The 15,691-nt window shown below is 40.6% G+C and overlaps 1 protein-coding gene across 1 annotated transcript in view; it reads left to right on the top strand.

The window, feature by feature from the left end:
* Positions 1 to 15,691, top strand: part of PLEKHM3 (pleckstrin homology domain containing M3) — a 117,355-nt gene that overhangs the window by 47,618 nt on the left and 54,046 nt on the right. Inside the window, exon 5 of the mRNA XM_019554094.1 lies at positions 4,105 to 4,298. Within this exon, the coding sequence (XP_019409639.1) occupies positions 4,105 to 4,298 (194 nt within the window). The remainder of the gene's footprint in view (positions 1 to 4,104; positions 4,299 to 15,691) is intronic.

Here is a 15,691-nt window from a genome sequence, read left to right as displayed (position 1 = left end):
AGCTTGTGACTGCCTTTTGAGCACAGTGGACTCAGTCTCTTTGTACAGGCCTTCTCGTTACATCATGAGGATTGGACAGCAACGCTTCATCAAATACCAGCAGCAGAAATAATTCAAGAAAAGAATCCCATGTTCACTCATTGTATGAGGATGAGATGGAAAATAAAGAATGGTCTTATAGACAGAATTTTAGCTCAAACAGTTTTAACCCCATGGCACCCTGGGTGTGCTGATTGGTATACAAATGTGAATGAAGGGATACAGACAGAATAATGTTAGTAGCCGTTTAATGTATCTTGGGATCTTTCACAAAGGGCATAAAAATTGTTCATAGAACACACATTTTTATTAGACTTTTTCATGGGGTTAACTGTGTTTTGCTATTGCAGGGAGAGTATGCTGAAACAATAACAAACCTATAAGAAATCAAGACCATACTAAAGCTTCAAACATAAGTCATCGCTAGGAATGGCTGTTTGATGTTTTGTGTCTGTAAATATTATTAATATCTGTTGTTTGAAAAAAAAAATAGCCAGTAAGTGCTCTATCAGAGGAAAAGCAGGCTCTCTCAAAGAGGAAAATTTGTCAAAAGAGAGATTATTAAAAGGAAACCAGAGTCTGCCCTCAGAAAAATGAAAGTCCTCTGCCAAGTAATATAAGATTTTTCAGAAGTTAATGAACTTCTTGCATAAAGCAGCGAAGAGTCTGTCTTCCGGAGAAGCCAGCTCTAAATATTAGAGTTTTCTCTGGATGCCACTCTCGGGAACCTACTATTTGCCTAAGCAGGGATAGGAGAAGAGGCACTGGTATAGGTTAAATGATGATAAAGTAGGCAGACATCATATCAGTGATACTACAGAAGAAAGTGGATTTTTAAATCAGAATTTAAAAACTATACCTGGTTCCAAATGGTCTGGTTATAGGAGGAAAGAAAGTGCCCCAGTTCTTTGAACACACATAAGGACAGGTCTCTTAGGCTTTTATTTAAAATTAAATTCATTCTAATTATAACAGCAAGAAATTAACAGTTTGTACTTTGCACTTTGCAAAAGGTCAATACAGGCACAAATTCTCACTTGGAGGAGAGCAGTGCCAAGATTAGGTCATCCCAACCTCCCCCTGTCTGAACACCTCACAAACATTAATGTATGTATATATGCCTCTCCAGCATAGAGAACTATCATCATCCCCAATTCACAGAGAGTGACATGAGAGATGGAGATTGTGTTGCTTGGTCAGGGTCACGTAGAAAGCGTGTGGTAGAGCTGAAAATAAGATCTAAATCTTCCGAGTCCCAGCCTAGTCCCTTAACCCTAAGATCATTCTTCATCCCACCACACTTGTTCTTTTGATAGTTAAGACTAAAGAACTGTCCAATTTCTGTGTTTTATTTCTTGCTGCTTTTATTTTAATAAAACTTTCTAGCATTTCTAATAACATTTTGGAGAGGGGTATTCTAGGAGGGTTGGTAGCACCATCCATTATTGAAGTTGTTTAACCCTTGTCCTTGTGAGACCCTGTTTTCAGTTGCTTTATAATTTTGCCAGGCTTAAACGTTTTGAGGTAGAATTTTATGTAGCTAGAGGTCTGCTTGTCGGAGCCCTTACTTCTGACCGGACTGGGCGTGTTACATCTCCAAAGAGTGACTGGTCATGCTTCTTTGGGCCATCAGTACAGGGACAAGTGGACTTTCCAGTAATCCCTGCAGCCAGGGGCTTGGGCTGGCATTAGAATGGAAAGCAGGTGGCTCCCCCGCCTCTGTGCTCTGTGACCCCTTCCTGCTGACACCAAGGCAGAGAGGAACAAGAGACCATCTGGTTCAAATGCAGAGGTGGAAGCCTGACTGAGATAATGTGATGATGATGAGCACCTTGGGAGGTGGGGGGAAAGGAGGAAACATAGCTGTTTCCAGAGTGGGGTTTGAACAATATGTAGTAGGTAAGGGACGAGGCTCCATACTGAATACTGACGAGAAAATAGAATAGTGGATAACTGCACTTTCAATAAGTATTGTCCCTTCTGTGCACACTGGCCTTATGGGAAAAAAATGTGACCGTGTTGTAGCATAGTTGCCCCGGTAGCCTTAATTCTGGCATTTCATACCTATTGTGTGTGTCCTCCTAGTTCCAGACCCGTGTTGTCATGGGTGTTTATGGGTTGATGAATCTGTCCTTTGAAACAAAATAAAATAGTGCCTCTTATTCATTCCTATATCTTCCCTGAGGCAACAGGCAAACAGTTAGGGTGTGTCCTAGTATTTCAACACTGATTCACAGTGAGAAAGTTCTCCAGAATAATAGCCCTTGGGATGCTGACATTCAGTTTTGTGGCGGAGAAAACTCTGGAAACCCTGTTGAGTTCTGCTTTCCATTCCTTGGCTGTCTCAAAGTCAGGACTATGTGCTCACACATGAATAGGTCTTGATTTAACAAAGTACTTAAGCAATTGCTTGAGCTCTGTATTGATCTGAGTCAAAATTTATGCTGATAGTCCTGCATATGGGAAACTCCCAGTTTCTAATCTTAGTTGTGATGCTGCATGTTCACAAGGCACTCAGTGGACTGCTGAATATTTGACTCAGCTGACCTATTAGTAAAAGAAAAAAAGAATAATTATGTTGGATACTATAGCTCTCAGGGGCTATTGGAGGGTAAATTGTTTAATGTGCGTACAAGCAGTTTAAATTGAAGATGGCTGTATTACTTTCTCTTGGGTGTAACTCAGCCCTTTCAACAAAACAAAATAAATGTATACCATAAAAGTCTTTAATGATTTAAATGTATTTATTTAAACATTTAAATGTTACAGACATCTGGGATCTGTACTATTCTGTTTTTATGCAGACTTCCTCTGTTGTTACTTGGACAGTGCATTATCTGTTTCTCTGTTCAGATAGTACAATTTTTTTGCATATGCATTTAAAAAGGGGGGAGGGGGGCTCACAAAGACTGAGAAATGAGTGGGATGTTTAATACAGTTTTTGAACCGTTTATGTCATTGGAATAGTGACCTTTAATTCATCTTACAGTATCTCTTCGGTTTAAAAATATGTATCATAGTATCTACTTAATTGCTAGCATGCAGCCAGTACTTGGTATTATTTATGATATTTTTGTTAACAGAGAGGTTATTCATTCTAAAAGGTTACATTTGGTGTTAGCTCCCACTGTTACTAGTTAGCAGATTCTTCCCCTGACCTGTTCATAGTACCATAAACTGGTACTCTTATAAGGTCAGATTTTGCTTTGTCCATCTCACATCCTATATTGTCTTAAGGGGAAGAGCTTTAGGTCTCAGAAAACTGTGATTCACTCCCTCTTCTTCTGTTGTCCTGATAAAAGGGAGACTCCTAAGATTAATTCTTAGGTGCTCTGGCTCAATGAAACACTAATCATTATCAAGATTTTTTTTTTAATGCCAGAAGTAGTTTTAATTATTACTTTCTTTAGCTGTGGTTCAGATTGTTCTCACTCTCGCTCTGTCAAGCCCAACTTCAGTTGTGTGTTTGAGAGTTGACTTCAAAAGGAGCTGAATTGGAAATTTAGTATTTCTGTAATTCCCTTTGTCAGTTTTATTCCACTGCACTTACTTGAATGGCTACATCCCCTGAAGCATGTGTGTTGAGATATGTGCACACAAACATTATAAGCACTTGGAGGGAAGAAAGGGCCCTTTGTAGGAATTGGTTGATGCACATAATGTTTTGACATGGCAAAAGATCTATTGAAATAAATCCAGTGGCAGATTACTGTCCTCAGTAGAGGACTCCCTGCTGTCGAACACACGCTGTGTATGATCTTTATCAATAGATGAAGCATTAGGAGTGTGTATGTTTATGAAAATAACTGTTGTTTGTACAGATAGGAAAGTAATCCTTGAAATTTATTTGGACCTGCTTGGCAAAGTAAGAGTTGGCTATCAGCAGATGAAAACAGTGAGATCTCTCTTGAGCTCTGCCATCACCACTGGTTAGTAACAGAAATTCCTACTGAGGGTTTTGGATGCCAAGAATGATTAAAAATGGCTTCATGGAAAAGGAAATGGTCTATTTAGAAAAAGGGGCAGAAAGAAAGCAACCGCTAAGCTGCGTGCTTCATTTTTCAGGTGTCAAAGCAAGCCAAAGAGTTCCTGGAGTATGTGTACGAGGAGCCATTGATTGACATCCAGCAAGAAAATCCCATGTTGTACAAGCATGTTGAGCCACTGGCAACTGTAGTCCGACTGAGACAACAGCTGAAATCTCTCAGAGCCTATTTGTTCAGCTGCAGAGCAGCAGTGGCTGAAGACCTGCGTAGGAGGTAAGAACCAAGGACACCATGCAGCACAAGAATCCTGTTTTCTCATCTCCACATGTTCAACCTTTGCCTCCCCTCCTTAGTTCCCATGATTCCGTTCTTAAGGCATTACCAACTGTGAAAGGTGGCTGCACTGTGGTTTTCAGCAGAGGCTTCCCTATGCATCTGGGAGCAGTTGTTTACTGCCGCAGGAAAGCCTATCACAGTGATTTGTATAAGCTTATTAAGGTTTTATTGCATAAGTTTATTTATTGCTGCTGCTCCTAGAGTGTCTGAATCAGAAAATGCATAGTTATGTCAGGACATCCCTGCAAGAATAAAAATTGCATAGTTTGGGTACTATCTGTTTTCCTTCTCCTGTTCTTTTCCGCTCAACATAAAATGGCTACGCCACAATCCTTTTATCAAAGCAAGCTCCATTTAAAAACAGTGCATCTTAGTCCACTAGCTGTTGATGACTTTCTCAAACCAACTATAAACAGCTGCTCCTCTTAAGTAGTAGCAACTTGATCTTTTAAAGGCTAAGTTGTTTTTCACCTTGGATCTGCTAAGAACTGAGGTGGAAGTTGCTCCTCAGCTCCCCTATTTCTCTTCTGTGAGCTGAGTGCATTCAAGCAAACACAGCTGACTTGTAGAAGCATACATGTCTCTTAAGCATGTGTACCATTCAGATTTGCTAATAAGACAAATCTCTATCACTTTTAGTTAAAAAAGGTACTACTTTGGACTGTTCAAATTTCAGAGAGTAAGAATGCCATGTAAAGGACTGTCCACTCCCTGTATTTTGAGTGTGCATTTTAGAGAGGCGGTGGTGGTGGTGAGCTTAATTCTTTGAAGGGAAAGTGGGGGTCTGGATTGGCTACTTCATCCCAGCAGTAGGAGAAAAGTGATGTTTGCTATTCGAGAGAGAACTTATGTCATCTCCTTGAATAGTTGCTGCAGGTACAGCTAAGTCTAGATGGCTATGGGTGGCAAGGTTCTTAAAAGCAATAGTGGAGCTCTGTGTATTAAACCCACAGGGTATTAATATATGTGAGTGTTGGAACGGAGCAGTGATGCACACATTTCTTCTAAAACTTTAAGGGACACACATACAGCATTTTCAAACTTAGAATGCTTTTCTATCTCTTCAGTGGGCTGTATTATCTTTCTAGAGATTCTTCTTCTATGCAGTTATAACAACTCTTTTATTTTATTCCTTTCATAGAAAATAAAACCCAAAGAACAGTAGTTATAGAGGTTGCCATTCAGAAAAGTGGCTGAAAAGAAATTATGGCTTTTGATTAATACTGGAGAAAAGAATGCTCTGATTAAAAAAGAGAAGAGGGAGGCAGCAAAGACTGAAGGAAGTCAATGAAGAGAGTGAAAGAAAAGAGATCAAAGGAGAATTGAACAGAGAGAGGCAGTGGGGCAAAGGGGAAAGAGCAGAGACTGCAGGAGATACTGAGATCCAGAGATGCTAGGAAAGGGTCCCCAGGAAGTAAAGAGGCCTGTAAGGATTGAGAACAAAGGAAAAACCTGACAGAATGAGAATAAAGAGAACCTACCTAGGGGCCAAAAGGGGAACATTGCAGAAAAAGAGGAGGCTGAGACGAGTAACATGGAATTAGGCAGCAAATATGAGAGAGGTGTCAGGCTTTAGAAGAAAAGAGAGGACAAAAGAATGTCGTAGAAGTATTATAGCTATAAGTAATCAAAGGGCATAGACAGCTGAAACATAACAAATTAAAAAGGAGGGGGGACTCGCTACCCATGAACACACGTGTTTTGTAACTGTTTCCCAAGCCTATACCATCCCGTGGTGTAAGTAGAAGCTAAAACACAATAATTTAACACCTTCATTCTGGGATCAATTCGTTGTGGCTTAGCTTCCACTTACTGTGGGTTAAGAACCAACACATGAAACAATTGCTGTGTGTGAAGTTAATCCACTATGAGTTTCTCCACTCTCTTTTTAAATTTAGTATGTTTGACTTGACATATCCCAAATAAGTAAATTGTAAGCAACATTCCAATTGGTTAAATATAAGAGGAAGGATATATCTCCTTTCTAGTCCATGTGCACCTGCTAGTTTTGTACCAAGATGCATCTGAAGGTGTTTTTTTTTTTTTTTTTTTCTTCTCCCCCTATAAATTGCCTAGAAGCTTTGGGATTAAAGCAAAGATGGCATTGAAGAGCTACTAATGGATACTCTGTTTTCTTAACGTTCCTGACCATGTAAACCCAAGCTATGCTTGTTCTTGTATTTGCTGCTCTTCATCTTGGGGGGAATGTGTGTCCAGTGTGGTAGGAAAATGAGGCAGATAAAAAAAAACCTTTCTAAAGCCCAAAGGGTAGTTAGCTGGATAATTATAACGTATGCTATTGAAAATCTCCACCAGAGTTGAGTGACTTTTGGCATCTTTCTGGTCACTGGCAACCACCTCTAAAGGCAATAACACAGAGAAGAAAGCCATACCTCTCCCCTGAAAGGATTCCGATATCTTTCATAGTGTGAAAACCTTGAATCTCAGCATAACACCTTTTGCAAAGTCGATATTAAGAACAAAAAGTCATCAAACGGAGAAGTTACAAACTGGAATTTAAACAGCAGCATAAGTTAGTGCTACTAAATTTAGTACTGTTTCCTAGTTAGAAATGTAGAGGATGGAGAAGGAATCCAGAATGCAGTGTTATCTCTCTGTCCTAAAGGTATTCTTTTTCAGCTTGGTCTTCACCTTAATATATGAATGACTATTAATCACTAGCAAGTGAACATAGCATCTTGAAGGCCTGTCAAACCCATATAAACAAACTGAAATGAACTGTTAATATTGCTGTCTACAGGGAACTAAAAACAGACTGATTAATTGTGTTGGCACCTTGCTGCTTTTTGGGACACTGATAGCCTTCCTTATTTGGGAAAAGCAGATTGGCCTGCAGGGTTTTTTTATTAATATTATTCTCATGATCGTCCTCTTTAAATCTATACCTTGCTCTTGAACCCAGATCACAAAACTAAGATGGCAATTAATTTGGGAGTTCTTGGTGTCCTTTAGGACGACTAAAATGTTTACAGTGCTTTACAAGTTGCTATTTCTGAAGAATACCAGATGGCTATAACCCAGGTTAGCTCAGGATCTAGTTGACTTAAATGTGGAAACATTATTTATAATGCTGATGTACATAGGCACTTTGCAAACTTTGTTAAAACTTAGCACCCAGTAGAGAATTTGGGACTGATCCGCTTTATAAACTTTAAAGAGGTGAGGACTGAAAAATGTAAGAATAGCTTAAAAAAAAAAATCTCAAGAGCTAGTGACTAATGTTTCACCATATTAGAAGCCTGTAATACCTTGTAGCCCATAAGAGCTCCAGTTCAGTTGTTTATTTTGCTGGTCTATCATTGTCTGCATGAGTAATGACAATTTCTGGGTACTCATTTCATGCTGTTTTCAAATTTGGAAGGGAAGATCAAACAAAGAAAAAGCAGTTTGGCTAGAGACGGTAAGGACATCCTCAACTGAGGTAAATCAGCATGGTTTAATTGAGCTTAAACCAGCAGAGGACCCATTATCAGCCTCTGTGTTTCATGAGGAGTATTGTTACAACTAGTTTGCTGTAACTGTCACGTCCAGATTACAAACAACCTAATTTTTTTCCCGGTAACTGAACAGTTTACCTATTTGTGGTTGTTTTAAACTGTTCAGCTTTGTAAACTTTTAGGCTAAAATGCAGATCTTAGAGTTTAGCATTTTTTAAATTCTCAGTTTTACATTCATAGCCTTAACCTAAACTCCGGACTAGAAGATGGAAGCATTTAAGAGAGGAAGCCAATTGATACATTTCTGCAACAATAACCTTCCTAAATTAGAGAGGAAAAACAAAACAAAACATATTCCTTATGTTTCCTACTCTGACCTTAGATCATACAGTGCTCAGAAGTGAGGAGGGAACAGGGGAAGGAAAATGCATGTAGGCATGCTTTGCTTTGCCTGTATCATTTGTTTCTTGGTGTAGATAAAATAAAGAGAGGTTTGTGTTTACAATCTTTACTGAAGTCTGGGTGTCTGAAGAAATTAGTTGGCCATGCTCACAGGGTTGGAGTTTTGGGTGCTTAAGCACTAGTACTGAGAGAGCATTGGGCAGCTGTGCTGTGAAGTTCCTGTCTCAAGAACAGATGTGGAGCTTGTGCCTAGGAAATGTACCAAAGAGGCCAAGGAAAAAAAGATAGTGCTGGTGCTTACTTGGAACAAGGGAAGATGTTGATTATACAGACCCAGTGTGTGGGAACCCAGATGAATGTTCTGCTGGGGAAGTTCCACCTGGCCTGTATGACAGTTTCCATTTAAAGAACCGATATCTTGAAAAGAAACTTCCACAGAATTCTGTTATTCAGAAGGCAACAAAATTCTCTGGTTCACATAGCATCTATTAGTAATTAAGCCATGCCTAGGAAATGTAATCTGTACCTCCTGTCAAATAGATTAGTAATATTAGGCATCTAACCATGACTTAGCCTTGATTCTTCGATTTAAGATAGATTGTTTTGGGAATACTCTAGCTTGATTCCCAACTGCATTTCCATTAGCCATGAGTATTGTTTGAAATATTAGTTCTACCCATATTCACCCTAATGAGATCACTTTGGGGTCTGCTTGCAGCAAACATCAAGGTCTCATTGATCTTCATTTAATTTTAAGATGGTTAGAAGTCTAAACAGAAGAGAGGTGGTGCTATTAACTTGTAAATTGAAGCCATCTGTCCCAAAGTAATTCTCTGCGTTCTGTACTTAATATCATTGACACTTAGTTTCCTATTTTGAGCTACGGTAATTAGTAAATTTCATACTGTTCTCATGATCTTACTTGTACTAGCTACCTAGAAGTGGAGTTTATGACCTCCTCCACTTCAGAGTTTTTACCACTTTGAGTTCTAGGATTTCTGCTTAATGCCTGATCATTTTTTTTTTTTGATTAGTCTGCCCTTGAATGTTCAGTTTTATGGAACTTAATAATAAGCATATACTGTGCTTTTCTTGTTTAAAGATCTTTTGAAATAAGTCTAACCTTCATTTAAGGAATCCAGGGAATGAGTGCTGGCAGTTTATAATTAGATGAAGTAGTCAGTTGTTAGATGTGAAGGCATTTATTATCACTAGAGTTGCCACTTGGAGCACTCCAAAAAAAAAAAAACAACCAACCAAACAAAACATGATACTGGCTTAAACTGTGAGCTTTTAAAACCATAAATGAGGACTGGTATTTGCTTTTTGGCTTCTGAGGATTCTGATTTCAATTTTAAGGCATTTTTTTCTCAGTAACTTTTTGTTTTTAAAATTGAAACTGAGATTTTTCTCCAATAACATGATCCCTGGAACTGGGATTTTAAGATAAGCACTATAGATCATGACTCAGAATAGAATGGTGAGAATTGGCAACCCCTAAAAACTCCACTGGAGAGGGTGCCTTAACATTAACAACTTATTCTCCTAGGCAGCTGTGAAATGAAGTCTAGTGAAAGAGGCAGGGGTGGGCATAATACGGCCCACAGGCCTGTGCCTTTCCTACCATGTGTGCTGCTGAGACTGTGCTGGAAGTGGGAGCAGAAGCCGGCTCCATCATGCAGGGGCTTCCCCTGGTGGTGTGCGAGTGCTGGGAGCTATGCACGTATCACAAAGAGCACTGTGCAATAGAGGCAAGCCAGCCAGACTGCACTCCTTGCCACTGTGTGCAGCTGTGGCTGGAGCTGCGCGCCTCAGGGCGGCAGTGCCTGTACAGGCCCCAAGGGCCCTGCCTGCTGCTGCTGCTGCTGCCACCACCACCAGGAGCTGTCTGCTCTGGTGGGGGATTGGCGGGGGCAGGTCCCACAGCCGCCAACCTTCCGTCATCCCTAAACCTCAAACACCCACATCTTGGCCCCATAACCTTCCCACATATATGCATACACCCTGCAACATACCCTACATCCCCCCCCCCCCACACACACACACATGCAGAACACAAGAGGTAAGACTTTATTTTTACCTATTATCAAGAATGACTCGAACTCCTGGTGGTTGGCAGGGCATGGGAGCGTGGTGGCAGCAAGTGGGGGAGCTCCCACAGTGTGCGGTCATGGGGTGGGGCTGGGGGGGTGGCAAGTGCCAACCAAGGGTCGGTGACCACCCGCAGCCGCCACTAGGAGCATCAGCAGTGGCCAGAAGGAATTGTGAACTGCTTGCAGATGCTGCCGGCAGTGCTTTTTTGTAAGGAGTGCACCGCCATGCACAGGGGGTGCACATGCACCCACTATGCGTCGCCCCTACCTATTATGAAGTAGTATGCACAGTAACTACATTTATTGTGCAATACTGCTAGTGCATGTTTTGTGATGGTTAGAGCACAGTAACCTAATAACACTGCACAGTAGCTTATTAGCACAGTTTTTGACTGACATGCTACTGCACAGTGTTATAACTGTCAAATAATGAGAAGTATGTTAATAGGAGGGTGAGATCTGCAAACTAATATGCAATCATAGAAAATGGGCAGGAGCAGCAAGGGAATGGCTGAGGATACCTTAAATGGTGATATATCGTTAAGTGGAGTCAGTCCTCTTGGTTTGAATTACACATGTGTTATTGCATATTAAGCAGGGTTTACATGCAGTAGAATGTTTCTGTAACTCAGATGCTGTATGAATTTTCACTGATATCAGTCATTGTTTGTGTACAGTCATTCATTTCTACTGGAAGAAATTTCTTCCAGAAGGAAGATTGCTCAGTATGTGGGCTGTACAGAGGTTCCTCCAGCCCCATGTATGGACAGCTTCAGAGGCAAGCTCTCCAGGGGGGGCACGCCTGATATGAGGGGGGCACCCTAACAAACACTACAGAAACACAAATCATGACAAAAAAATCAGGCATAAAATGAACTGTTCCAAACAGGAGATTTTACCACACCTTCAACTCTCCTATGAAAGATGAACTTTCATTTTTGCCTAGGAGAACTTTTTACAATATTTCCTCAATGCCTGACTGAAGGAGGTGCTTGTGCCCAAACACTTGCAAATAAAGAATTTTTTTTTTGCAAACCTCTGGTTGATCTAATAAAAGAACTCACCTCTACCATTAGTTCTGATTCTTTGTAACAGATGTTTGACTTTTAGTATATGATTTGGGAGGTTTTTTTCTGATTCATATGGCAACACCCCCCCACCCCCAAAGAGTACTTCCATAAAGCAAGAGGAGGGACTTCTGGTGACAAAAGTTAAGGGACTTCTGGTCACAAGATGGCAACCAGGGGGCTGGGCACCTGTCAAGGGGCTGGGCTACCCTTGTGGCCCTCCACAGCTTATCAAAACTCATTATGCAGCCTTCCAGCCAAAATAATTGCCTGCCCCTGATCTATCCACATGGGTACCAAATGTAACCCTTCCTAGATATTTGGCATGCATAGAAATTAATTTATGATACCCCAAATTGTTCTGGTGAAATAGGATGGCTGAAGAACAGAACACAGCATCATTGAAGCCAGAATGAGATCTACTTGGCACTGTGCTAAATGTGCTCTTTCCCACACACTCTTATTCCTACGATGTAAAGCTTCCCAAGGTCATATTAGGCAGAAGACGAAAAACCCACAGGAAGTAGGAAAAATACTTTTTCTTTCTTAGTTCTCTGTTCTGCTGTGATCTGGAAATGAGAGAATTGGTGTAAACCCTGTAACACCATAAAACTCTAGACCTGGTCAAATAAGACATTGTTGGCTAGGACAAGATATGGTGGTGCCAGCTTATTTTTTCTGATTATTTTTTTTTTTAGCAGCTTTCCACAGGCTTATTTTATACAAAAGGACCTGACTGTACCCACCTGCCAACTAACTTGATTTCTTTTGGTTGCAGTGTAAAAGAAGGGTTTGCTCTGCTTATCACATTTGTACTTTGGTTATAGTGTCAGGCTCAGGCAGATTAATTTGCTGTAGCTTTAGCAGAGCTGTCAGGATATTTAACCCATTGGAGAAAAATTACTCAAGCTGATGATAAACAGACTTTAAATGCAAAGAGATTACTTACTGCTAACAAAGCACCATGGCTACAAACACTGCAACTTTGTCTAAATGCAGAAAGCATAACCTTATCAGTGATTCTATTTGCAAGAGGACACTGCAAGATAACCTTTTGTTTGCGCAGATACTTACCTGATAAGATCACAGCAAGGGGATGGATGAAATATCTGACTCTATCTTGTGTAACTGTTGTAGTTCAGATTACATAGCATTGTATAAAAGAAAAATCTCAAATTAAAAAATTTAGAAGGCTGCAAGAAATGCTAAATTCTTTTGTTTCTGTTGGATCTGAAGTCCCTGAGGTTCTCCCCATGTTTGCATGGACTGTTTTTATTTCTACGGCATTTTGGAGACTTTAAATCATTGTTCCCAGGAAATGGCAGTGCTGAAGGACTTGTTAGCATTGAACTTAGTTTGTACATTGCAAACTTAACCATGACTCGTGACCTGGTTACAGCAAAGCAATCCTGTAACACAGTTCTAACACCTCCATCTTGCAGCAGTGACGAAACTGAGCTATGTGTTTCCAAATTGTATAAATGTTCAGAATAAGTGTCAGTGTGCTTTTGCGGTACCATTTGCCTTTCAAGGATCCCAGGGTCATGTGCTGGGGCAGCAGGTGACGAGGTCTTTACTTTGGTGAGCCCAAGGATGTAAAGTAGTGATTCTCAACCTGCCTAGGTTCAAAGTGCCCCTCATTAGATTCAGGGAACCCCTCATTAGACTTGGGGGCACCTCGCCGAAAACTCCAGCTCTTAGCGTTTGATCCTTTTTGTCTGTAGAAAAAATAATAGAATAATTCTTCAGTTGCAAAGAACCCAGACCACAGCAGGTCAGAATGTTTTTGACAGTCTGGATTCCTGTTTAAAATCTCAGGTTTTATCTTGTGAATTGCATGTAAGTGTTGCACACCTGACAGTGCTCGTATTAGCCATGTTTGGTTTGTGCCAATAATGCATGACCCCCTTTAAATTGGTCTTCCTGCACCCTGATTGAGAATCACTGATGTAGAATTTGCCAGCTATTTCCCTACCTCAGTTTATCCCTCCCCCCTTTTGAAAATCAACAGAAAATGATACTGCATGTGAATGTTTTTGAATTGACTATATTTTTAAAAGTTTCCAGTACCTGATTGAGTACCTTTAAGACCGTCTGACATGAGGAGTTGGTTTTTTTTTTTTTTCCTTTCAAGATCATTTTATAACATGTCTTTACTGTTCCTCCTTGGAGACTGGCCAAGAATCTCTATCAAGGGAGGAAGGCTGAACCTGCAAAAATCCAGACATGCTTTGACCTAGGCAGGACAAAGACCTAACTACATATAGGAACAGGAAACAAACCCAAAGGGCTGTTGCATACACACAGAAAATAACAACTTTCACAAATGATAGTTAAATGCATCCATCTTAGCTGTTACCAAATATCATTGTAGAAAATGCCACATTTTCAGACAGCAGTGTGATTTTTTTAAAGCTGATGATGGAGCTTAAACTCCGTTTAAGTGTTGATCTTGCATTTCATTCCTCCCATCCATTTTTTTCCTTCTGTTTGCATCAAGTCCTCGTATAGTTGCATTTTAATAACGATGGGTGCTGTATTTAGCAGTTTACTACATTGCACAGTCACTCTCTCTCCCGCTTTGCACCTTCTGGAGAGATTGACTTTTTATTCAACACCATTTAATAAGCTAAGATATTTTGAAAACAAGTTTCACAGTTCAGGAGTAAAGTCTTCTGGTTTAAGGTTAGTGCAGACATGCTTCAAGGTCTCCCTTCCCCAGAACTGCAGTGTGATGAAAAGTACATTTACCCCCATTCCACTCAGTTGTAGTAATTTGCTTAAAACTGCACAGTGCACTGACCCAGGCCACCAACTTTTAAGCAGTCTGAAGGCTTTATCCTCTAGTGGTTGAGTAACCTCAACTCTGGACTTTGGGAGTTGAGGGTGTTCAACATACAGTGGAATGATTATAGAACGAGAATGGCTCGAGTCATAATTTTTTCTACTGCAGGTTGTTACTGCAGGCAGGTTCAAGCCACCTGGCTGTTCATATCCAGCCTGAGTCAACAAGAAGGGATCATATAAATATAACACTGGTCTAACATTGCTTTTCAAAGCCTTTTCTTTCCTCAGTTTCCATGGTAATAGAAATAAGTACACCTGTCTCTTGAGTGCCACTTCACTTACTCATGCCATTGTACTGCAGCTTCTGCGTGGGCACATCTACACATTCATTAATACAATGTAGTTACTGCACATTTAGGTTAGTACTTCCTTAATGAAGTACTAACTGAATGAACAGTAACTACATTTATTATGCAATACTGCTAGTGCATGTTTTATGGTGGTTACTGCACAGTAACCTTATAAAACTGCGCAGTAGCTTATTAGCACAGTTATTAACAGACATGCTACTGCACAGTGTTATTCTGCTACCACACAGTAACCATCTTGTGTAGATGTGCCATGTATGTCTTGCCTAAGAGCAGGGAAGTGCTGTCAGCTTCTTTCTGTCAAGTTGAAATTGGAGGAATGGGTGATATTTATTTGGCTCTTCTGTCCAGGACTAGCCACTGCCAAATAATGAGAAGTATGTTGATGGGAAAGTGAGATCCGCAAACTAATATGCGATCATAGAAAAGGGGCAGGAGCAGCACGGGAATGGCTGAGGATATCTTAAATGGTGATATATCGTTAAGAGGAGTCAGTCCTCTTTTTAGTTTGAATTACACATGTGTTATTGCATATTGAGCAGGGTTTACGTGCAATAGAATGTTTCTCTAACTCAGATGCCGTATGAATTTTCACTGATATCAGTCATTGTTTGTGTACAGACATTTATTTCTACTGAATGTCTACGGAAGATAGCTCAATATGTGGGCTGTACAGAGGTTCCTCCAGCCCCATGTATGGACAGCTTCATAGGCAAGCTCTCCAGGGGGGGCACCCCCGACAATAGCGGAGCCTCATTAATTGACAGATTGTCTTCTCCCCTAATTGGAAAGGGACCAGGCTGTCAAGTAGCAGTTGGCAGCTGAAGAAGAGCCTCTGCACGGAGACAGGAGTGGTTAACAGCCACATAAAGAGATTCAGTTTCTACCAGGAGAAGTGTTGTTCTCCTGGTAGAAATCCAAAGTGTGCAGATAGTCAAAATTTTTCTCTTGCAGCAAAAATGGTTGCTCCAGGGGAGAAAAATAACCTGGGAACAGCTAGGGGTTAATCTCACCCAGGAGAGTTTCTCCTGGTAGACTGAATGTTTTCCCCAGTCTTAACTTCTCCTGGGGGCTAAGAGGAGTGGAGCCAGGGGAAAGGCTCCCATGCCAGGCAGCTGCCAGCATCACCCTGCTCTGCTCTAAGTCATCTAGGCG

The sequence above is a fragment of the Crocodylus porosus genome, unplaced genomic scaffold, assembly GCF_001723895.1.
Source record: "Crocodylus porosus isolate Cpor-Errol unplaced genomic scaffold, CroPor_comp1, whole genome shotgun sequence".
NCBI lineage: Eukaryota > Metazoa > Chordata > Crocodylia > Crocodylidae > Crocodylus > Crocodylus porosus.
This window is presented reverse-complemented; position numbering and strand designations above follow the sequence as displayed.